Here is a 26,616-nt window from a genome sequence, read left to right as displayed (position 1 = left end):
AAAAGTTTTATTTACACCGGACGCGTTTGGCTTTATTTTAAAGCACTTCAATCAATGAAAGGTATGGCACATACACAATGGTACTCATGTTCTCTTTCTTGTTTTTGTTCCACAGTCGCAGTTTCACCAATGGTACTGAAATATATTCCTCTTCTGCAACTGTAATAAGCGACTCATTTAGACCAGACGCGTTTCTCTCTTTTGAAGCATCTTCAGTGGACAGTATTTTGTCTCCTCCATTGCCAAGTCACCTTTCGTAGTTTTGTGCTGCGGTAACACAATATTCAACGTTTGTGTTGGCTGATCAGTGTTTTAGCAAATAAATGATGTTTGTGTGTGCCACACACAAAAATTATATTTGACGTAGCTGAGAGCACTTCACTGATAGACGGTATATTCAAGTTCTAATGTTTTTGTAAGTCCACAGTTTTGTTTAATGTATTTTGTCTACTTCCTTTCGATTCATTGAAGTGCTTTAAAATAAAGCCAAACGTGCTCAGTGTAAATAAAACTTTTGTTACAGTCGCGAAAGACGGAATATTTCTCAATATTACATACGACACCTATGTGGTACTTAAATGAGATATTGTTATACAGTAAATTTTATATGAAATTTAGGTATCTTGTCCACATTTCATTCTCAACATTGTAGCAACTAAAATCGACCATACGGAAATATACGCTATGGACTTCTACCTCTGCAAACTCTTCTAAATTTCGTGCAATGGTTTACTACATTTAATGCTGCATAATAACTGCGTTGAACATCGAAACAAAATTAAGTCATTTATGGGGGGAAGGTATCAGTCAAGAAGACATGTAAAAATCTAATTTTTGGGCCAAATAGTTTTTGTGGAATCGAATGATAAGTGTGTCAAAGCAGTGGGAACACCATGTGTCTACACAGGTGAGCAGTGCAGTGACAAAATCGCGCACGGCGCGGAATGCATGGAGCACGTCTTTGTAACAGCGAAAGGGTTAATGCAGCCGTGGTGGCTTTACTTCATGAACTGCGCGCTCCCCCCTAAACGTAAGCTTGCAAACTAGCTATACTATGGCGCTGCTTCTATTGGCGCGTGCGTCGTGTGCAACTGGCAACACAGCAGTCTCCCGCGTCTGGACGGGCATGCGCGAGCCGCCAAGATAAAGGAATTGAACTATAGTCTATTGTTGCTGCAGTGCCAGTCTTAAGTTCCACCCCTACACCACTGCTTCTCTGTATGATTGTTGAAACACCATCAAACGAAAAACATATAAGACATTCTTTTAAATATTCTTCACTCATTCCAAAGAAGTTGAGTTTTTTTAAAGAGGACAGTAGTAACACTAGAAGCTGTGCCACTCTAGTCAAGTCAAATCTAGAAACATAGTTTGACAGTTGTCAGCATTTTCCACATAAAAATTTTAAACACATAACTAGTGTCTCCTGTTTGCTTAATGTACTAGATTCATTTATTAATATTCTCATTTCCCATTTGTTGTCTACAATATGCTTCATGACCCTTTATGCATACTTTTAGTGAAATGAGATGTGATATTAGTACAAGAGAAATTTGTGTGAAGGATTCTTCCCATACTGAGCCCATTAAGAGACTGGAGATCTGTATCAAATGGCATATCAGTATAAGGTCTCTGATATTTTGCAATTTTATAAGCTGTTCTAAAAACATGAACAGCAGTTCCAACTTTTCTCTTTTCATTTCTGTAACTCCTTGTCCTAAGTTTTACTTTTTGCTTGATTCTACTATTTCTGACATGTGCGATTTACTTAATTTATGATCGTGAATTTTTTCTTTGAAATCTGTTGTCTTTCATAGTAATACATTTTTCCCTGTATTCATTCCTGCAAAATGTGAAGTCCCTAAGGCCTATCAGGAATAAAATTTGCTTCTGAATGTATCTTACATCCTATGTTAACTTTATTGATTGATTCTCAGCACTGAAATAACTCCACTGATCTGAGGTCCAACAAGGACGCAGAGATGTGGTTGACACTGAATGAACCCATTACACAATTTATTGCAGAGCTTGTAGAGGTACTTACTGCACTTTCCACTGTGGCGAGTCATTTCACTGCACTTTTGGCACCATCACTATCTCTATTCAAAATTTTTGCTGTATTTCTTTCAGATTTACCAGTTTCATCACGTTTATTTTGTTTGAACCACTTTAGTAAACTCACTTTTCTTTTTATTTTGTGGCCATATATATAACACCTGACTCCTAACAAGTCACAGTACCTACTGTTTTTGTAATCAAGATTCTCTTTCAAATGTAAACTAATTCTAGATACAGCAAGTCTCATTAACATAAAACAGATCACATTTTGCTGAGCAGTGAGGTATTGTATTGACTATTACTGATTATCATTAAACTTGATTTGGTGCAAGAGGATGACAATGGTTAAAATCAGATGAACTAATTCATTGGTGAAGCACATTTTTTTCTACTACTTTGTAATGTGTAGCAAAAAGAAAAATCTTTCCTCAATATTATCATCTCACCATTATTATGCGTGTTGTATGAGATTATTTTCTGTTATCTAACAGACTCATTAAATTTATAGACTTTTAAACAACTACAGGATTGATATTTTGAGAGCCAGTCCATACTGCAATAAATTTGCAGGTTTTAGACCTTCTGATACACTATTTGGGAAATTCTATAATTCCCAGTAGTGAGTGCTGGTTATTACCAGCCCAACTAATGCCCTGCTTCTAACATTGGCTTAATTCTTTATTTCTGCTGACATGATGTGGAATAGCAGCCAGATGCTGCTCGTATGTTATCTTTGCTGGCCAAAACCTTGTCCAGCCTGAATCACTGGTTCCACCAGAAGTGGCAGCTTCTCACCTCTACACGACTTCTCTTTCTCTACAACAATATACATACAGCACAAATATAACATCATAATAAACTATTCTATAATATCCATGTTTTAGCCATACAAATGCATGTAAGTCTGTCCAAAATGAATTGAGGTGACAACTAATCTGTAATGTACTGCACAAAATGTTTTGACACATTACAGAACCTCCTCCTCACATTAACTTATCACAGATCCACACCTAACCTAGCTGAGATGGAATTCTCTCTCTACAAATGTTACAATAAAATAATTAACTTAAATCCAAACTAGTGACATTTACTCACATCATATTTTCTCCAATGGCTGATTTGGTGGTTGAGAAGCTGTGCTTCTTTTATTCCCTTTTAATGATTCTCAGTTCTTTATCAAATCTAAAATCATCTTATTTCAAATTGTTGTTTAATTTTGTTCTACAATTTATTTCTGATAAGTTCCAGAGGCCATACAGGTTTTAATCATATATTCTTTAACCTTTAAATAACGTGTGATGAAAGATGCATTCATTGCTTCTTCACATCATGAGTCACCCTAATGTCTTGCTTGTTCCATCTGCATATATACCTTTCATGTTGTGATCACCATACCACGTATGCTGACCTTACCAGGCATTTAACCCATGCAATTAACTGCTCGTCTCAAAGATAATGAGAAACATATTCTCATCCAGAAAAATTTAAGAGAGAGTACCCCCATCCAGTACAAAGCTTTAATAGGCACTTACCCTGCTAAACACACATGCAACAACAAACTCATAATTCTCAATTACTCAAAATTTATCACCATTGAAGACATTTATTCTGTCATGTGAACACCAACATAATCACCCATACAAACCCAAGAACAAAAAAATTTTTAATTCTGTTGAGCATTACAGCTTTTCCTTGTGCCGTGTGACTTTGATGGAGGCTTCCAGCAATCTCTCATACCCTCTTCATCAAACCATCACTAAATAATACTTCTGGTATTCTCAAGGTATTCTACCTTCAACTTCAAATTCTTTTCCTTACAGTTCTTCCTACCTCACACTTCCATCTTACTTTGACATATTTCTGCCCTTTTTTCTTTCAGGTCATACTTTTCTTGACTTTTTGTCTTACCCTCGTTTTTCAATGTATCGTATTACTGCACAAATACAATGCTATCAGTGATCTTCTGGTATCTTATTCATCAACTGTGGTGGGAAAGTACTTTACTTTTGTATTTTTCATACATTTAGCAACTTTTTAATATTCTCTATTGTTTTAATATCACTTTCCAATAGATAATTTGTGACTGAAAACAAATTATTTAATGTATAGTCTACTTCTGTAGTCCTTTTCTCTTTATTATTATCACTTATGGTCAAAGTCTGCACCTGCACAGTCAAATAGTTCCTTATATCATGTAGATGATACTTTCCTACTATTTTTATCAGTACCTATCTTCTTTACAACTACAATCGTGGGATGAGGTATTTCTTTTATCTCAAAAGGTCCCTCATACAGGGCTTCTGATGAAAACTCTCTCATTAACATTGAAATTAATAGGTTCAGTCCACTGGCCTCATCTAAATATTCATGCTAATGCCCTTCTTTTCAGGTTTCTGTTTACTAAATTATTTATTGATCCCTCCCAGTCCTTCACCTGAGGGTTTTTTTGTCTTATATAGTTACCTGTCTCCTGCGATTTTACCAGCAATTATTTCCCTGGGAGCTATCCCAGTGCAGTCATCAGGGATCTCACTTAAAACTCTTTGAGGAATAGTAAGTCCTAGCCAAACACCCTCATTCTCTCATCACACTTCCCAAAGGGTTTGCCTGGAGGCAATTAAAATATGCTGTATTGAGTTACTTGACATACTGTCAAAAACTCTTTAGAAGCCTGAGAGGTAAATGAGCTCCATTATCTGAGATCAAATGATTAGGGCACTCTAGTTTAGGCAATTATTCCATTTGCAAAATTCTAATTACAGTTTAACTATTGCCTACTTTGACCAGATATAAATTTACATAACTGGAATAGGCTTACACCAATATCACTTACTCTTATTCTTCAAGGTAATGGTCTGAAAATATCAATTGTAGATAAATCTCAAAGGTGTGATGGTATTATAGGGTATAACTGAACATTCATACCCAACATCCTGTGTTTAGTTTGTTGGTTCTATTTACATATTCTTAACTCTTTCTTGATAATTCTTTTGATCCCTTTTATTTCAAAATGTCCAGAAATTTTATGAATTCGACATATTAATTTACAGATATGTACTTTGGGAATACAGACTTGCCATATGGATAAATCCTTATCTCTCTTATTAAATAGGTGGAGGAAGTTTCTTATTGCCTCTATACATTTGGGATCAGGCTTAATAGCTTGCTGGCTTGCCATATGTCACAGAAGCTTTATTTAACAACATCCAAAATGCACTTTTGAAAACGTAATAAGTATTCCCTTTTCAGTTAATCTTTCCAAGAATTCTTCCAGTAATAATATGCTTTTCCCAGTTCTCTGTCACAATCATAAAATCATCAACATAAATAAATACCTTCTCTAAGAACTTATCCCATAATACCAAACCAAGTGCACAAATAAATGCAGCCAATGATACGTTAAGTCCAAATGGTGAAACTTTATATTGATAACACCTTCCATCAAATATGAAATCCATATACTTCCTAGACTCCACAGCCAAGGGAACCTTCCAGTTACCTTCTATTAGATCTACAATACTTAAATACTTAGTGTTGCGGAACCTAACCAACGTTTCTTCTATAGGTAATGATGGATCTCTCTCAATTTCATTTATCTTATTCAACATTCCAGCATCAAGAACTAATCTAATATCACCATTAGATTTCCTCATGACTACTGTAGGTTTATAATATAGACAATCAGATAGCTCTACAATTTACCATCTGACCATATGATGTATCTCTTTCCTTGCCACTTCATGTATGCTCAAAGCAATGGATATGGTATCGTGAAAAATGGTATCTGTGACATTATCTCAGATTTGCATTCATATCCTTCAGTTACCCTAGTTTATCACTAAAAGGTTTCTCATTTCTTCTCAGTACCTTTACCAGCTAACTTCTTTCCGCTTCAGTTCATGCAGCAGGCTCACATTTCTCTTTGATCTGATCTTCCTATATGTTATGTCTATCAATTCTAATTACTCCTAATGCATCTTCTTCACCCATCAATTCTATATTTCTTTCCATCTTTATCTTGTAACTATTCATTTTCTCAATGGAATCAGTTTTTAATTGTCCCTTATTCAACCTAACTCAGACCGGCTGGTCATGGACATGTATGAGCATGACCCTCATGGTAAGTCTAATAATACACTGTGGCTGATCATCCAATCCATATCTAACAACACAGGTAACTTAATGTCAGTTACAACCAGCATTTACTGTTGTATCATTATTCCAGAAATTCTAAACACCAGTAACAGTCCTTCTACCTTTTGTGCCAGTTAAACCTACCACCTGCAGATTGCTCACTGGGAAAGAAGGACATCTCCCATTTGCTTCTATTCTGTTCCCACATTTCTTTCAACAATAAGCTGTTTTGGCCAGCAATCTCCAAAAGAAACTCTACCATCTGAGTCTCAAAACCCCCTTGTACTAATAATCTTCAGATATTCATCTCCCATTCGTCTTTGTACATAAGTAATTCCTCATCTAAAGCTTGATGATCTTGGTATTTGAGAAAAGCATTTTTAAAACAATTTTAAGTTTGCAATGTACTCGTCAAAATGATGGCTTGAACATCCCCTGTGACCTCTGAGATTATCATCCTATTGCTTACTGGCTTATAACCCCCTTTGTTGCCACAAGTCTGATTATCATGGTTCCTGTTACTTATGTTGCCATTAGGATGATTACCATTACATTATTATTATTATTATTATCACTGTCATTACTATTTTAATTATGATATTGTGGATCATTTCATCCCCTTATATTTCTGGAGTTTGATACCCACTGTAATTAATGTGTTCTTCCTTTGTCTCTTCCTTCTTCCTTTAATAACCTTGTTTCTAGTACTATTTACTTGTACATAGTTAGATATCCTAGGTTTCAGTTTATTTTTAGCCTTATTTAAATAATTGAATTGGTCTAGTAGTTCTAATAGAGTTTGGTCTTGAGTCCACCTTTCACCTACTAAACATACTCATGCCTTACCTGATAACCACGTTATTAACAGTTCATTTAGATGTAACTCACTCACAAGCTTATCTAGCTACAAAGTTTGGTCCAAATGGTACTCAACAAAATTCCTACAAACGCCTCAGTTTTCAATATATCTCTGTGGGCCAAATAATTCTAATCACAGTTTTCTTTGCGCATTGTCAGACTAATACTTGGCCTCAAATGCTCTGGAGAGATCTTTAACAGCATTAAATGTATTCAAATTTAATATCATCTACTGTGAAGCATCTTCCTCCAAATGACATAATAAATCTTATACTTTATTATGAAATGGAAAGTTGCTACTCACCATATAGCGAAGATGCTGAATCACAGATAGACACAACAAAAAGATTGTCTTTTTGTTCTGCCTATCTGCAACTCAGCATCTCTGCTATATGGTGAGCAGCAACTTTCCTTTTCATAATACTGTCACATTCCATCCTGGATTTTTCATTGTTTGTTTTAAACCTTATACTTTTATCCCAGGAGGAAGATAAAGCTCCTTGAAAATACTTTAGAAAAAACTAGTGGATGCACAGAAACCTTAGGTTTAAACTGTGGAAATTGATGCCCAATAGCTTTCATTTCTAACTTCGTTTTCTCCATAAAATTCCATCTCTAGTATATGAGTCTGATCCCAACTGGAATTGTTGTTCAATGACCAGTAGACCTCTGATGTATTATCTCCACTACTGTCATGACAATGACTACTTTCCTTACTGAAGGGAGCTGAAGTTACATAATTTCCATTATTTACACCAGGTTCACTGGCAAGTCAGTTCTCTTAGATGAAAAACTAATTTCATGTTCAACTACTCAACTACACACCTTTGGATATTCTCTACTGGAGAGCCTTTGATTATTTTTTGTCACTTGATGTTACATCCTCAAGTTATTACTTATTTATCGTATGGCAATACAGACACATAAGAAAGAAACAGACAAATCACTACTATAACAAATGTTAATAATTGCAAACAAACATCAGTAATATAACAAAGTTTAAGGATTACAAACAAACATCAAGTCTATTAATGTAATCTATCGACTCTGGAGTTGCAAGCAGGAAGTCATTGGGGCTCCCATTATAGGCTCTTCTGGAACACTCTTCAACAATGTGGCTGATGGTCTGGTTAGTTCGTGTCCGTAATATAACACAACACGTGCACCCTGGGTAATGCTAAATTAACTTGCACATACTGGCAGTCAAATAATCTGAGGATCTCCTGAGTACAAAACACTTTCAGAAAGAGTTATGTCACCAGACAGACATCCTCAAGTAATAAGCTGACTAACATTTCCTGTGACTCTTCGGCTTTTTACATTTCGCTAGGTAGTGCCACCTGTTCACCCGATGTATAGATATATTTGTATCTCACCTCATTTTTTGTGTTTGTATGTATGAATCTGTCTCCTCTGAATGCTTTAGATTTACTGTGTAATGTGCCAAGTTTGTATTATAAATAATTATCATCATTAATAGCATCTTATTCAGTTACCTTAAAGAGTCTAATCATAAAGTTTCCAAACTATAAACAAAATTTAATGAAACCTCTCTTTTTACATTTTTGTTTGTTACTCACTCCAAATATTTGTCAAAACAGGTGCTAACAAATGTTGTCGGAGGGCTCGCCCAGTGTGCAAAATTTCCTCATAATCGAGAAGTTCTGAGAAATGCCAAAGGTATTCCTCTGCTAGTGCAGTTACTGAACAGTACTAACCAGTCACTACTGGAGAATGTTGCCCTTGTGCTTGGTGAGTGTGCTAATGAGAAGGAATCAATGGCAATCATTGAAGAACTTGATGGCGTGAGGCTCATCTGGTCTTTGCTGAAGAATCCATCACCTCGGGTGCAAGCAAATGCTGCTTGGGCATTATGTCCATGCATCCATAATGCTAAGGTACATATAATATTAATACTAATTCTAACTTCTAAGAAATTCCAATCTGAGACATAAGACACAAGCAGTTAGGACTGAATGAGAGGGCGTGTTTCCTAATGTATGCTTCCATAATCATGAAGGGAAGATTTCATTGAAAGAGATTGAGTCAGTAAGGACAATAACAAAGGCAAATAAATTTCTGAGCCTGTATAAGACCAAAATGTTTGTTGGTGCAGAGTATTAACAGTTCAGATGTAATCAAAGTACTGTATTTTTGACCAGGCATAAAAGAATTCAACCCACAACCCCACAAGACAGTGTTAAGGCAAACTGGAAACCATGTCCACTTTCCTAGAGGTGTTAGGCCAATTATTTTTCTCTTAAAACAAGCAGAATTCTTATAAAATCATACAGCACACCACAGTTGTAAGTACATGTTTAGAGACAATATATAGCTAATGATTACTAATTTTACAATGCATTACTTTACTAAAGTGTGTCTCAAAGAACACAATAAGATATAGTCAATATCAAAGCCCCCTCCCAGTCCTTGACACTCACTAACTTCCAACCGATTTTCATCCTAAGATTGTTGATTACCTTTGTCAGATAATAATTTTTCTCACTTGTGATATAGCTTGAGTTGGTTTTCACCTCGTGTTGCACAAAGAACATTTTTACATCCAAATTACTGGTACCTACCTAAGCCTTGTGATTACAGCAGATTTCTTAACACAGCATTTATTGATAAGGAGCTTCATAGGATGTAGCAGAATCAACTCTTCATCAATTTCATTGAGAGGGTTGTCCATTCACTTAAGTTTTCCTAAGTGCTACTTGATGCAACAAACTCTGCAACATTTTGCTGTTTTCTCACACTTCAGCTTATGGCTGGACTCCCAAAAATTGTAAGCTATCTACTAATGTCATACAATTTTTTGTCAGCTTTCCAATTTGCATTGATATACATTTCAGTCTTGCACCAGCTGAGTGCAGTATTTGTAGGATCTTGCAAATAATTTAGCATATGTTTCACTCATCACCAGTGTTTCTTTCTTGGATATTGCTCAAGTATGTGAGACCCAACCAGATAGGACTAACAGGGGATATTGAACATATACAGAGAAGAGCGGCACGAATGGTCACAGGTTTGTTTAATCCGTGGGAGAGTATCACAGAGATATTAAAGGAATTGAACTGGTAGACTCTTGAAGATAGATGTAAACAATAACAAAAAAGTCTACTAAAAAGTTTCAGGAACCAACTTTAAATGATTACTGTAGGAATATTCTACAACCTCCTACATATCGCTCACATTGGGATTTTGAAGATAAGAGTAGAATAATTACTGCATGCACAGATGCATTCAAACAATCATTCTTGCTGTGCTCCATACATGAATGGAACTGGAAGAAACACTAACAACTAGTACAGTGGACATACCCTCTGCCATACACCTCACAGTGGTTTGCAGAGTATAGATGTAAATGTAGATGTAGGTTGCTACTTAACTGGCTGGAATATGCCACTGAATAAGCTAAAATTGGGGGTCAAATTATATTCATAAGACTTAAGGCATGAGAGAAAGGCAGTAGTTGAGACGGCAGTGAGACAGTGTTGTAGCTTATCCCCTATGTTACTCGATCTGTGTGTACAGCAAGCACTAAAGGAAATCAAGGAGAAATTTAGGAAAGGAATTAAAGCTTCAGAAGGAGAAATAAAAACTTTAAGATTTGCTAATGATGTAATTCTGTTAGAGGTGACAAAAGGCTTGGTACATTACTTGGACAAAACAAACAATATCTTGAAAGGAGGTTATAAGGTGAACATCAGTGAAAGTAAATGAAGGTTAATAGTGTGTTGTTGAATTAAATCAGGTGATGCTGATTCAACACTAAAAGTAGACAAGTCTTGTTGTTCGTGCACCAAAATAATTACCAATTAAAAGAGTAAAAAGGGCATAAAATGCAGGTTACCAATCGAAAGAAAAGTTTTTCTGAAAAAGAAAAATATGTTAACATTTAGTATACATGTAGGAGCTAGTGCTACAGCAAGAACAAACATTATTTATGGAAAATAGTTCTTTACAGAGCAAGATGTAAGATTCAATAAAGTAAAAGTTGTGTGTGGCACTGAATACATCGACTGGACTAAAGTAATACAGGTTACAGAATAGGACAAGCACTTATTTTCAGTCACTTAAATAATACTGGTTCTTTGGCGGCTCATCAGGTGGCCTCTATAAGGGGGCCTTTGAACTGTAAGGACGTGCAATCTCTAAAATCACATTTGTCATGCATGAGTGAAGGTACATCACTCCTCCCTTCTAGGTGGTGGATAAACTGCATACATACATAAAAACAACTAGGCACAGAAAAATGCATGGTACAGAAAAAATGTGTGGTACAGAAAAATTGCACAGTACAGAAAAAATGCATGGTACAGAAAAAAAATACAGCTACCGGAAAAGCACTGGTACCGAACATCTGTTGGTACCAAAGAAGCACTGGTATCATAAAAAAAAAGCACTGACCTCACAAGGCAGTGAGATCATGAGTCACGGAAAACACCGATGACGGCACTGACTTCTATTTCATCGCCTGACATCAGCGGCTGCTGCAGCATCAGGTGGGCAGTCACCAGTGAGTAGGGGCAGAAGTGGTGAGGGTACAGTTTAGTGCACAATCTCCCTCTCATGAGAGGCTGTAGGACAGGGCTGGGGATAGCATTTCCATAGCAAATTTCCTGTCAAGGTTGGTGGTTGGCACCAGAGGCCTCAGTGAGGGCGTTGGGGACAATGACCGCACAGGACCCAGCAACAGAGGTGGTGGTGACTGCGACATCACATGCAGTGGGGGCTGCACCAACAATGGCAGTCAAGGATTAGGGGTGGGGGGGGGGGGGGGGGGGGGCAGGAACCCAAGTCAGTGATGCCCTGCTGCAGTGGCAGGGGAGGAACAGCCGCTAGGCCATCCAGAATAAATCCTGCCACATGCAGCTGTAGCTGGTCAAAGTGACAGGATGCCCACACTTCACGAGTGTGGAAATGCACAGGCACCAACCCCAGCAGGAACCCAGTTAAGGCCACAGCTAAAACTGTTATAACCTTTAATCACTAATAAATTGCATGGATATACAAACGTAGAACAATAGCAGGTTACATGCTACCAATTCCGAATCTGTCATTAGACTGCCGTGCCGTGACATGCGGCCGGCGCCGTTCATAGCTAGGTGGCGCTTCAGCGCTCAACCGAGTTGCAGAGCGCCTCTATCGCCATGTTCGCGTACTGACGTAGCGGCACTGTTAAATATCGTGGCACTGTCACAACAAAAACCACAAGGCCAGACAGGTGTACCCAGCTGGAACCATCATGAAGCCAATGATGCTGGCACATGCAGCATCAGATACAGCAGGTGAAGGAGGGGCCATGGTTGGCATCCACGTAGCAGCTCCACTGGGCTCTTGTTCCCCACCGGAGTGATATGGTACAAAATAAAAAAAATAAAAATGGTCTTAAAGCAGCTTCAGGAGACCTGCCGGATACATACTTCCACATCTGCGTTTGAGATGCCTGAACCATGCATTCAGCGTCGTCATTAGATTGATGATGAAATGGAGGTGCTGTGAGATGGTGAACACCACTAGCCTGACAAAAAAATGCAGATTCTTGAAAACTGGGGGCTGTCGTCAGTAATGACAGTATACTCAAGTCACTCAATTGCAAAAGTCTTAGATGGGGCTGAAATAGTGGCAGCAACGGACATGGACAGACGATGTGCCACATAGGGAGACTTGGAATTGGCATCCACTACAATAACTCAGTACTGATTTAGAAAGTCCCAGTAAAATTGACATGCAGATGCTTCCATAGGTGCTGTGGCATCAGCCAGGGGGAAAAGAAGCCTGCGGCACCAAGTACTGCTGAACACAGTGATTGTAAGTTGCAATAGCCATGTAACATCCCCATCTCTGCCTGGCCAATACACATGCCAGTGGACCAAAGCTTTGGTGTGAGGTGTCCCCCAATGTGCAACATACAGAAGCAACAGTACATCAGGGAGTAAGGAAGAAGGAATCACAACCTGGTGAGCAGCATCCTCCGTGGCTAACAAAAGAACCCTGACAAACACACAAAGGTGATGTTGGAGAGAGAAGTAATTACACAAGGAATCTGAAGCATGACTTGGGGGTTTTTCCCACCAACGTGCTGCACAAAAGAGAGGACCCAACTAAGTACAGGATCCATGATGAAGGCTGATGCTACCATGGCACTAATGATGGGAGAACCATTGACCACATTCTGGTTCCCAATATCTAAATAGAAACAAAGCAACTCATTCTGATCAAACAGTGGGTCCGACATGATTGGAAGGTGAGATAAGATATCAGCATTAGTGTGTTGTGCCTTTGGCTGGGAATGGATCTGATAATGATAACAGGAGAGGAAGAGAGCCCACTGCTACAATCAAGGACTAAATGGAACTTATAACCATACAAGAAGACGTGAAATTTCTTGATGGTGAACACCATCACTAAAGTCTTCTTTTTAATCTGAGAATACTGCTGCTGCATGTGAGTTAAAGTCTTAGAAGTGTAAGCAATGAGTCATTCGGACATGTCTGCATATTTGTGCACCAACACTGCACCAAGACCATGCTGAAAGCCATCTGTAGCAAACATGAGATGCTGACCCAACTGAAAAGTGGCCAGACACAGGGCAGATTGAAGCTTAGATTTAAGCAAAGTGAATGCTCGGTCACAAGCTGTTGACAGAAAAAAAGGCACATTTTTATGCAAAAGTGCTTGCAGGGGCTGAGCAAGAGTGGATGCTTTTGGAAAAATCTTATGGTAGTACCTAACTTTACATCTGCAGTTCCTTAAACAAAGCAACAACTGGATCAACATGGTGACGCAACAATTTGACCCCTATGCAAGAAACTTCAAAACCTAGGTACTCAACTGATGACTGAAAAAAATTGAGATTTGGTAGATTGCACTTGAGATCTGCAGACTGCAAAAGAGAAAACAGCAATCAGAGATTTCTAAGGTGGCCTTCAGTGGAAGAACCCAAAACAATGATACTTTCAAGGTAATTGATGCACCTAGACACAGAGGCTGTCAGCTGTTCTAAAAAAATGCTGAAAAATTGTGGGCATACTGGCAACACCAAAAGGCAAGCATTGATTTTGGCATATACCAAAATGTGTATTGACAATGAAAAGGTGCACAGTGGCCTCATCCAAAGGAAGCTGGAGGTATGCTTCCAACAAATCATCAGTCTTGGAAAAGTAGTGGCCACCTGATAATTTTGCAAGTAACTCGTCATGGCAGGGCAAAGCAAATGTATCTATCATGGACTGTGCATTAATTGTGACACTGAAGTCATCATAGAGGCAATGCTTACCCATCGGCTTCTTAAAGACACAGGCACCGCCCCCCCCCCCCCTGAATAATTTAAGAAAATTATTAGTTATATTATGCTATGTAAAACCACAAAATTATGTTGGAATTTTTTATTTTCCTTGTTTGACGATAGTTATCTTTTAAAATACATTCATTAATGAGTTAAAACAAATAATTATTATGGTAGTAAGCAGGTTAACTGAAAATGAGTGGTGTGAACCATGACAGAGTTACGGTGCTGTGGGCACACTTACAATTTGTCCCAGTGCGCGAACCTTCGGGTAAAGTCTGGTACAGGTGAACCAGCGTTGCGGCCACAGTGACATCAAAAGGAGTGGAGCAGAAGCACCTGGAACCCTCTGCCTCACATCGCCTTGACGCTTTGAGACATTATGACAACACAGCTATATAAAGCCCACCTTGCTGTCGCAGTCATTCACTGTCAATAGTTTCATTCAGTGCAAGCTGCAGACGTGTTTAGTGCTCCGACTTTAGTGTTTAGTGAACTATTTTATATGACTATATTTTATTCATGTACTTTAGTCTCTTAGTGTATTGTGAATTAATTTTGCAACAGATAAATTTGTTACCAAAAATGCGTGCTTGGAAGTTAATGATACTGCAAGTCAACCTTCAACAATTATTGTGTCGTCAATTGCTCCATCGTCTTCAGGTGAGAACCATTCATAACCAAAACCTGGACAATCCGGTTAGGGAAGATCATTTCAGAAGTCTTGGTTGATCAAATATACATGGCTAGAATATGAAGCATCTACAAAAAAGTTTTTTGCAAAACCTGCAAAGAGGGAATGCTAAAAATCTATTACAATTTTCTTCAAAAAAAGAAGATGCATTTACTTCCATCGGGTTTTCTAACTGGAAAAAAGCTCTGGAAAAATTCCATCTTCATTAAAATAGATTTACACATAAAGAAGGTGTTCTGAAACTAAACTCTATCACTAACCGAAGTGTGGCCTCCCAATTGAATGAACAGTTAGATAGTGATATGAAGAAAGGCCGTATAGCTCTTGAGACAATTTTTACTACCATGCATTTTCTATGCCAACAAGGACTAGAAATTACAGGGCACAAAGATGTAAACTCAATTTTTTTTCAATTGTTGGAACTCCGAAAGATGACATACCTGGGTTTAAAGATTGGGTATAAGAGGACATCCCACAATATTCAAAATGAGATCATTGATCTACTAGGAAAATCTGTGTTGGGAAAGGTATTGGCTTCAATCAAGAAGACAACACTTCTCTATTATGGTTGACAAAACAAGTGATTCTTCAATTCACAAACAAGTGTCATTTTGTATTCATACAGTATGACTCCTTATATGTCAACAAAGACTTTATTAGCTTATATGAGACCCCCCACACTGAATCCCAAACTCTGTTTAGTATCTTAAAAGATGTTTTTGCTCATCTTCATTTGTCAATGTATAACTTAAGAGGTGCCTCGAATATGAGAGGTAAGTTCAAAGGACTAAAAACATCAGTTTTGGATATACAACCAAAAGCACATTATGTGCTGCACTGCTCACAGTTTAGACTTGGCAGTTGTAGACAGTCTCTGCAATCTTATGTCTATGAGGGACATTATGGCTTTAGCCAAGGACTTAATAAACACCATAAGGGAATCCAACAAATGGAAGGGACTTTTCAGAAGTATACACTGTGAGAGTGCCAACGACCAAGCTGGTATACGACCCCTTTGCCCGACTCAATGAACTATACAAGCTTCTAGTATCTTGAGAATATTGAAAAACTTTGAAGAACTTTTAGAGTTTTTTGAAACATTTTCTGCAGGGGGCAAAACAGAGGCGGGTTACAAATGTGCAGGCTATCATCAATCATATCAATGTTACAATTCAAGACTTATTTCTTTTTACATCTTTATTGCCATGCAGTGAACCCAGTAGAGGATGTCAATGAAAAAATTCAGTGCCCTCATCTAAGTGTTGCTGATCTGGAAAAAATATATGAGGGCTTGATTTGTATATTTGATGGAAGGCATGATAGTTTTGAACACTTTTGGAAATTTTGCTTAAAAGAAAAACCTTCGCAAGTTGATGATCCTTTACTTCCTTGGAATCAAAGTATACCAAAGAAGTATGAAAACAATGAAGTCAGCTCACCGCACACTTTCAAAATCCCAAAGGAATACTACAAAGCTGTTTACACTGAAGTTTGTGAAATGGTGCAATCTTGCATTACTGAACAGTTTGCTTCAACTGGACTCGCACAGGTCATTGCAGTTGAACAAGAGTGCTTGCTTTTAGTAAAGAGAGGTGGAACAAATTTGGAAAAATCAATTGAGTTTTCCAAAAATGACCTAGACATTGAGAGACTGCGCTTACATTTGAATATGTTAGCCGATATTGCTAATAAAAAACAACTGGTCTTAAAAAACATGCGTGATGTGAGAAAGTACGTTAGACAAGAGCCTGCAGTTGGAGAAATGTTATGTGAAGTAGTGAAGTGCATTAAGCTTTTCCAAGTATTTCTAATCACGACAGTAACAGCAGGAGGGTCATTTAGCACCCTTAGACGTCTGAAGTCATATCTCCGATCAACAAGGGGACAGAAGCGATTGAACAACTTGGCTGTTCTTTATGCCCACTGAGGTGTTTTGGATGATTCAGCAATCCAGTCAAATGGTTGACATTTGCACCTTTCTAAAGACACCCTAGCCCTAATAATGGAATTTAGAGCAATATTAAAAAATTTTATAAAATGGGGAATTAAATACATACATACTGTCAAATTTTCAGTTTCGAAATATTAGTACTAGTTCAGTACTGTATTACTATATTACTATAGTACTGTATCAGTTATTTTTAAATACTTAAATATTTTTAGGATATGAATATAATAGAGGGAAACATTCCACGTGGGAAAAATATATCTAAAAAGAAAGATGATGAAACTTACCAAACAAAAGCGCTGGCAGGTCGATAGACACACAAACAAACACAAACATACACACAAAATTCTGGCTTTCGCAACCAATGGTTGCCTCGTCAGGAAAGAGGGAAGGAGAAGGAAAGACAAAAGGATATGGGTTTTAAGGGAGAGGGTAAGGAGTCATTCCAATCCCGGGAGCGGAAAGACTTACCTTAGGGGGAAAAAAGGACAGGTATACACTCGCACACACACACATATCCATCCACACATACACAGACACAAGCAGACATTTGTAAAGGCAAAGAGTTTGGGCATTTTTTGGGCAGAGATGTCAGTCGGGGCGGATGTACAGAGGCAAAGATGAAGTTGAAAGACAGGTGAGGTATGAGCGGCGGCAAATTGAAATTAGAAATTAGCGGAGATTGAGGCCTGGCGGATAGCGAGAAGAAAGGATATGCTGAAGGGCAAGTTCCCATCTCCGGAGTTCTGACAGGTTGGTGTTAGTGGGAAGTATCCAGATAACCCAGACGGTGTAACACTGTGCCAAGATGTGCTGGCCGTGCACCAAGGCATGTTTAGCCACAGGGTGATCCTCATTACCAACAAACACTGTCTGCCTGTGTCCATTCATGCGAATGGACAGTTTGTTGCTGGTCATTCCCACATAGAACGCTTCACAGTGTAGGCAGGTCAGTTGGTAAATCACGTGGGTGCTTTCACACGTGGCTCTGCCTTTGATCGTGTACACCTTCCGGGTTACAGGACTGGAATAGGTGGTGGTGGGAGAGTGCATGGGACAGGTTTTACACCGGGGGCGGTTACAGGGGTAGGAGCCAGAGGGTAGGGAAGGTGGTTTGGGGATTTCATAGGGATGAACTAAGAGGTTGCGAAGGTTAGGTGGACGGCGGAAAGACACTCTTGGTGGAGTGGGGAGGATTTCATGAAGGATGGATCTCATTTCAGGGCAGGATTTGAGGAAGTCGTATCCCTGCTGGAGAGCCACATTCAGAATCTGATCCAGTCCCGGAAAGTATCCTGTTACAAGTGGGGCACTTTTGGGGTTCTTCTGTGGAAGGTTCCGGGTTTGAGGAGATGAGGATGTGGCTCTGGTTATTTGCTTCTGTACCAGGTCGGGAGGGTAGTTACGGGATGCAAAAGCTGTTTTCAGATTGTTGGTGTAATGGTTCAAGGATTCCGGACTGGAGCAGATTCGTTTGCCACGAAGACCTAGGCTGTAGGGAAGGGACCGTTTGATGTGGAATGGGTGGCAGCTGTCATAATGGAGGTACTGTTGCTTGTTGGTGGGTTTAATGTGGACGGACGTGTGAAGCTGGCCATTGGACAGGTGGAGGTCAACGTCGAGGAAAGTGGCATGGGATTTGGAGTAGGACCAGGTGAATCTGATGGAACCAAAGGAGTTGAGGTTGGAGAGGAAATTCTGGAGTTCTTCTTCACTGTGAGTCCAGATCACGAAAATGTCATCAATAAATCTGTACCAAACTTCAGGTTGGCAGGCCTGGGTAACCAGGAAGGCTTCCTCTAAGCGACCCATGAATAGGTTGGCATACGAGGGGGCCATCCTGGTACCCATGGCTGTTCCCTTTAATTGTTGGTATGTCTGGCCTTCAAAAGTGAAGAAGTTGTGGGTCAGGATGAAGCTGGCTAAGGTAATGAGGAAAGAGGTTTTAGGTAGGGCGGCAGGTGATCGGCGTGAAAGGAAGTGCTCCATCGCAGCGAGGCCCTGGACATGCGGAATATTTGTGTATAAGGAAGTGGCATCAATGGTTACAAGGATGGTTTCCGGGGGTAACAGACTGGGTAGGGATTCCAGGCGTTTGAGAAAGTGGTTGGTGTCTTTGATGAAGGATGGGAGACTGCATGTAATGGGTTGAAGGTGTTGATCTACGTAGGCAGAGATGCGTTCGGTGGGGGCTTGGTAACCAGCTACAATGGGACGGCCGGGATGATTGGGTTTGTGAATTTTGGGAAGAAGGTAGAAGGTCGGGGTGCGGGGTGTTGGTGGGGTCAGGAGGTTGATGGAGTCGGGTGAAAGGTTTTGTAGGGGGCCTAAGGTTCTGAGGATTCCTTGAAGCTCCGCCTGGACATCAGGAATGGGATTGCCTTGGCAAACTTTGTAAGTAGTGTTGTCTGAAAGCTGACGCAGTCCCTCAGCCACATACTCCCGACGATCAAGTACCACAGTTGTGGAACCCTTGTCCGCCGGAAGAATGACGATGGATCGGTCAGCCTTCAGATCACGGATAGCCTGGGCTTCAGCAGTGGTGATGTTGGGAGTAGGATTAAGGTTTTTTAAAAAGGATTGAGAGGCAAGGCTGGAAGTCAGAAATTCCTGGAAGGTTAGGAGAGGGTGATTTTGAGGAAGAGGAGGTGGGTCCCGCTGTGACGGAGGACGGAACTGTTCCAGGCATGGTTCAATTTGGATAGTGTCTTGGGGAGTTGGATCCTTAGGAGTAGGATTAGGATCATTTTTCTTCGTGGCAAAGTGATATTTCCAGCAGAGAGTACGGGTGTAGGACAGTAAATCTTTGACGAGGGCTGTTTGGTTGAATCTGGGAGTGGGGCTGAAGGTGAGGCCTTTGGATAGGACAGAGGTTTCGGATTGGGAGAGAGGTTTGGAGGAAAGGTTAACTACTGAATTGGGGTGTTGTGGTTCCAGATTGCGTTGATTGGAATTTTGAGGTTTTGGAGGGAGTGGAGCTGGAAGTGGGAGATTGAGTAGATGGGAGAGACTGGGTTTGTGTGCAATGAGAGGAGGTTGAGGTTTGCTGGAAAGGTTGTGAAGGGTGAGTGAATTGCCTTTCCGGAGGTGGGAAACCAGGAGATTGGATAGTTTTTTAAGGTGGAGGGTGGCATGCTGCTCTAATTTGCGGTTGGCCTGTAGGAGGATGCTCTGAACAACAGTTGTGGATGTGGGAGAGGAAAGATTGAGGATTTTTATAAAGGATAGGAGTTGATGGGCGTGTTGATTGGCTGAGTGGATGTGTAGGTGAAGGATTAGGTGGGTGAGGGCAATGGATTGTTTGGTTTGGAACTGGTATAGGGACTGATGGAAAGAAGGGTTGCAGCCAGAGATGGGAACTTTAAGTGTGAGGCCTTTGGGGGTGATGCCAAATGTCAGACAAGCCTGAGAAAATAAAATATGGGAGTGTAATCTGGCTAGGGCGAAGGCATGTTTGCGGAGGGAATGTAAATAAAACTTAATGGGGTCGTTGTGAAGGTGTTGTGAGGGTGACATGGTACTAGAAGGTGGAAAGTGGAACACGAGGCTGAAATGAAAATGAGAATAAATATGAAAAAATATATGGGGAGAGATAAAGGTAAAATTAGAAAGCAAATGGAGATCTGGTGTGAAAAAAGGCGAAAAAGGGTTGGTTAGGGCTGGGCTATGTTGATCCTGTGGTGAACTTGTGTAGGTAGATAATGATGTGCATAAAGGTTAGGTGGTTGTGTTGCCGCCAAAACACGTTAAAGGGTGGAGAAATTCGGGAAAATTTCGAAAAAACTACGTGAGGATGTATTAAAAGGAGTGGTTTGGTGGTGGCAGATTATGGAAATGAAGCTAACAATTGTTTGATGAAGAAATAATGACGTTAAAACCTGTGGGAAGCGGCTAAAAATGATCGGTGATGTGAGAAAAACGGAAATGGAAATAAAGCAAAAGTTATTAAAACTGCCGAAAGGATTGTTTAATAGCTGAAAGGAACTGTTTGTGGACTGGAAACGGTGGATTTTATAGCAGCAAAGCGGAAAAAAAAAAATTTTTTTGGTTATGGTTTGGAAGTGATTTACGTATTATTACATATTATTGAGTGTATATCGACGGGATAAAATTGTATACTGGATTACGGTAAAAAAGGAGAAGGTGAATAGAAAGTGATGGCAAAAACAGAAGGAGGAAATAAGACAACAGAAAAGACTTCGAAATGTAACAGTGACAATAACAATAACGATAACAATAACAAACGTGATTGTTGGCTTCAAATTAATGATATGAATATAATAGAGGGAAACATTCCACGTGGGAAAAATATATCTAAAAAGAAAGATGATGAAACTTACCAAACAAAAGCGCTGGCAGGTCGATAGACACACAAACAAACACAAACATACACACAAAATTCTAGCTTTCGCAACCAATGGTTGCCTCGTCAGGAAAGAGGGAAGGAGAAGGAAAGACAAAAGGATATGGGTTTTAAGGGAGAGGGTAAGGAGTCATTCCAATCCCGGGAGCGGAAAGACTTACCTTAGGGGGAAAAAAGGACAGGTATACACTCGCACACACACACATATCCATCCACACAATGATACATCTAAAGGCTGACCGATCCATCGTCATTCTTCCGGCGGACAAGGGTTCCACAACTGTGGTACTTGATCGTCGGGAGTATGTGGCTGAGGGACTGCGTCAGCTTTCAGACAACACTACTTACAAAGTTTGCCAAGGCAATCCCATTCCTGATGTCCAGGCGGAGCTTCAAGGAATCCTCAGAACCTTAGGCCCCCTACAAAACCTTTCACCCGACTCCATCAACCTCCTGACCCCACCAACACCCCGCACCCCGACCTTCTACCTTCTTCCCAAAATTCACAAACCCAATCATCCCGGCCGTCCCATTGTAGCTGGTTACCAAGCCCCCACCGAACGCATCTCTGCCTACGTAGATCAACACCTTCAACCCATTACATGCAGTCTCCCATCCTTCATCAAAGACACCAACCACTTTCTCAAACGCCTGGAATCCCTACCCAGTCTGTTACCCCCGGAAACCATCCTTGTAACCATTGATGCCACTTCCTTATACACAAATATTCCGCATGTCCAGGGCCTCGCTGCGATGGAGCACTTCCTTTCACGCCGATCACCTGCCGCCCTACCTAAAACCTCTTTCCTCATTACCTTAGCCAGCTTCATCCTGACCCACAACTTCTTCACTTTTGAAGGCCAGACATACCAACAATTAAAGGGAACAGCCATGGGTACCAGGATGGCCCCCTCGTATGCCAACCTATTCATGGGTCGCTTAGAGGAAGCCTTCCTGGTTACCCAGGCCTGCCAACCTGAAGTTTGGTACAGATTTATTGATGACATTTTCGTGATCTGGACTCACAGTGAAGAAGAACTCCAGAATTTCCTCTCCAACCTCAACTCCTTTGGTTCCATCAGATTCACCTGGTCCTACTCCAAATCCCATGCCACTTTCCTCGACGTTGACCTCCACCTGTCCAATGGCCAGCTTCACACGTCCGTCCACATTAAACCCACCAACAAGCAACAGTACCTCCATTATGACAGCTGCCACCCATTCCACATCAAACGGTCCCTTCCCTACAGCCTAAGTCTTCGTGGCAAACGAATCTGCTCCAGTCCGGAATCCTTGAACCATTACACCAACAACCTGAAAACAGCTTTTGCATCCCGTAACTACCCTCCCGACCTGGTACAGAAGCAAATAACCAGAGCCACATCCTCATCTCCTCAAACCCGGAACCTTCCACAGAAGAACCCCAAAAGTGCCCCACTTGTGACAGGATACTTTCCGGGACTGGATCAGATTCTGAATGTGGCTCTCCAGCAGGGATACGACTTCCTCAAATCCTGCCCTGAAATGAGATCCATCCTTCATGAAATCCTCCCCACTCCACCAAGAGTGTCTTTCCGCCGTCCACCTAACCTTCGCAACCTCTTAGTTCATCCCTATGAAATCCCCAAACCACCTTCCCTACCCTCTGGCTCCTACCCCTGTAACCGCCCCCGGTGTAAAACCTGTCCCATGCACCCTCCCACCACCACCTATTCCAGTCCTGTAACCCGGAAGGTGTACACGATCAAAGGCAGAGCCACGTGTGAAAGCACCCACGTGATTTACCAACTGACCTGCCTACACTGTGAAGCGTTCTATGTGGGAATGACCAGCAACAAACTGTCCATTCGCATGAATGGACACAGGCAGACAGTGTTTGTTGGTAATGGGGATCACCCTGTGGCTAAACATGCCTTGGTGCACGGCCAGCACATCTTGGCACAGTGTTACACCGTCCGGGTTATCTGGATACTTCCCACTAACACCAACCTGTCAGAACTCCGGAGATGGGAACTTGCCCTTCAGCATATCCTTTCTTCTCGCTATCCGCCAGGCCTCAATCTCCGCTAATTTCTAATTTCAATTTGCCGCCGCTCATACCTCACCTGTCTTTCAACTTCATCTTTGCCTCTGTACATCCGCCCCGACTGACATCTCTGCCCAAAAAATGCCCAAACTCTTTGCCTTTACAAATGTCTGCTTGTGTCTGTGTATGTGTGGATGGATATGTGTGTGTGTGCGAGTGTATACCTGTCCTTTTTTCCCCCTAAGGTAAGTCTTTCCGCTCCCGGGATTGGAATGACTCCTTACCCTCTCCCTTAAAACCCATATCCTTTTGTCTTTCCTTCTCCTTCCCTCTTTCCTGACGAGGCAACCATTGGTTGCGAAAGCTAGAATTTTGTGTGTATGTTTGTGTTTGTTTGTGTGTCTATCGACCTGCCAGCGCTTTTGTTTGGTAAGTTTCATCATCTTTCTTTTTAGATATAAATATTTTTAGGGTGTAAGACCCAATTAAAACCCGCTATTTACACTCTTTTTGACTGAAAGTATTAGGCATACTGTATTAGCTTTTTTAACTGTATTAAAGCATTAACTTTTAGATATCATTTTTATTTAATGAAGCCTGAGCCTTATTCAAAGTAAGCTTACTAAACAAAGTGTTATTACTGTGTGACAGCAATATTTTATGTTTTATTCTTTTAATGATAGTTTAGAATTTGTTTAATATAATTTCAGCCTTTTCAGAGCTATATATTTACTGCTCTGTAATAGTCTATAAGCATGATTATTATTGTAAATTAAATTAGCTTTTTATGAAAATACCATGCATGTTTATGTTTTGTTTCTTTTTTTCAAAGCCAAAAAATGTGTCAGGCGTGTCAAGTTTCCCAGAGTGTTGTGTTATTGAGAGTCCAGTTTTTGGGATTCTAATGTTGATCATATGACTCTAAAATGCTTAAAAAAACTTTAAAACTCACTATTTTTCATCTAAAATTTAGAAAATTTCCCGCTGAAAGACCCCCAGTATGGGCTCCCCCAATATTTTTTATAAGTCAGCGCCCCTGCTTAATGATGATGAATGATGTAGACCATTCACTGGAAGAAATAGGCTGAATGACATCGAGTGACATCAAACTGTCTGATTTGGCCTTGTCAAAGTCATGCAGCATAACACACACATGCTGTGCCAAAAAACAGTATGGGAATGGTCCACAACAAGGAAGTTGATGAGAGGGTGAACAACAGATTTGTAAGAGACAGGAGCAGAGAAATAACCTAGGATTGGAATCCGCAGTTGATTGTAGCTGAGCAATTTCTGCGAAATCTGTGTGAGAGGAGGGGAACCCAAGTCCGTGTAAGTTTGTGCATTTACTAAAGTCACTGCAGCTTCTGTGTCCACAGGCATTTTAGTGGTTTATTAAACATACACAAGTCAATAAACAATTTGTCTGGGGAAACAGTCACTAAAGATATGCAATTTATGTCTATCAGTACTACTGTGTCCACCACGTTTAAAGAGGAGTTACACACTGATGCAATGTGGCCTTCCTTTTGACACTTGTTGCAAACAATCCAACATTTAGGGCATGCAGCACACTCATGTTGGATGAAGCAGTACAGGGAAGATGGAAGGGAGCATGCAGCTGCTGATGTAAACCAGCCTGTTCCTGCTGTGGCCATAACCAACGCTGTCTCATGCAACACTGAATTGAAGGTTGTACTGCTGCAATGGATTCCCCTTCATCCTGAACACTTGCAGCATGCCTAACAGGGGTTGACTGACCAACTTCCAATATCTCCCCCCACACAGCAATCTGATTGCCTGCGGCCATTGACACTTCAAAGGACTGTGCTATATTGAGCACTTATGTAAGTGTCAGATTATCATATTGATATGCTTTTTTGCAGACTTTCCTATCCAGAGCTACAAAGATAATAATATCATGCACCCTGTTTTGAGTGTAGGCTTCATGATAAGTACCAGCAACAAATTTACATCGCTGGCTCAACCCGTGTACCGAGCGAGGTGGCGCAGTGGTAAGACACTGGACTCGCATTCGGGAGGACGACGGTTCAATCCCGCGTCCGGCCATCCTGATTTAGGTTTTCCGTGATTTCCCTAAATCGCTCCAGGCAAATGTCGGGATGGTTCCTTTCAAAGGGCACGGCCGACTTCCTTCCCCGTCCTTCCCTAATTCGAATAGACCGATGACCTCGCTGTCTGCTCTCCTTCCCCAACCAACCAACCAACCAACCCGTGTAAGACTGGTTTGGGCGTTTCTGAGAATGGTAAAATTCTACATGTGTTGCAGTTCTGTCACAGTAATAGGTTGAGAGAAGCTTACACATTTCATCAAATGACAAGCTGAGCAGTTCTTGCAAAGTCACAAGTTGGTACAACAACTGGTAAGTGCACAGAAAAAGCCGGGAAAGAAAGAGAACACTACACAGGTTTGCAACGACCATGCAAGAAACCTGTAAATGTTGGCACAGTCATGTCCCATAGGAGTCCCAGTCTTCAGCTGATACATCATATGCCAGAAAGGGTGATGGATGCACTGACTGGAGAGTAACCTGCCACGAACACACATATGCCATTTCAGTGAAAGCAGTAGTGAGAGCCTGCTGTTGTTCCACGAAAGCTTGCTGCTAGGCAATGATATGTTGGAGTATTTCTTCCACCAAGATGGTTATCAGATGACTTACCACTGACACTAACATGCAGAGAAAATGTAACCCTCACTTGTCACTAAGTTTGCTGTAACGAGCAACACGTAAGATACAGTGATGTACAGGTTGTGCGTAGTACTAAACACATTGACTAGACAACAGTAATACAGATTACAGAATAGGCTGAGCACTCATTTGTGATCACTTAACTAATACTGTTTCTTTGGTGGCTCACCAGAGTGCACTAGGGTGTCAACCCAAGTGGTCTCTATAAGCAGGTCTGTGAACTGTATGGACGCACGATCTCTGAAATTGCGCACATCATGAGTGAATGTACATTAGTAGTTAGGAATTATTTTCTGATAGTATTTTTGGAGTGCAGCCTTATATGGAAGTGAAATGTGGGTGACATGCAATACATACAAGAAGAGAAAACAAGACCTCAAAATGTGGTGCTACAGAGGTTTTCTGAGGATTAGGTTAACAGATCAGATAACTAATGAAGAAATACTGAATTTAATTAGAGAGAAAAAAATAATATGACACAATTTGAGTAAAATCAGGCATCCTGAGGTACCAAGGAATAATTACTTTGA

At 40.5% G+C, this 26,616-nt stretch overlaps 1 protein-coding gene across 1 annotated transcript in view; it reads left to right on the top strand.

Annotated features, from left to right (window-relative positions):
• The window catches only part of LOC126484978 (armadillo repeat-containing protein gudu), a gene marked incomplete at its 5' end in the record, with an annotated part of 199,433 nt that overhangs the window by 102,958 nt on the left and 69,859 nt on the right, over positions 1-26,616 (top strand). Inside the window, one exon of the mRNA XM_050108583.1 lies at positions 8,652-8,948. Within this exon, the coding sequence (XP_049964540.1) occupies positions 8,652-8,948 (297 nt within the window). The remainder of the gene's footprint in view (positions 1-8,651; positions 8,949-26,616) is intronic.

This window comes from Schistocerca serialis, chromosome 6 (genome assembly GCF_023864345.2).
Source record: "Schistocerca serialis cubense isolate TAMUIC-IGC-003099 chromosome 6, iqSchSeri2.2, whole genome shotgun sequence".
In the NCBI taxonomy this organism is placed as follows: Eukaryota; Metazoa; Arthropoda; class Insecta; order Orthoptera; family Acrididae; genus Schistocerca; species Schistocerca serialis.
Note: the sequence above shows the minus strand (reverse complement) of the source record. Positions and strands in the feature narration are given on the sequence as shown.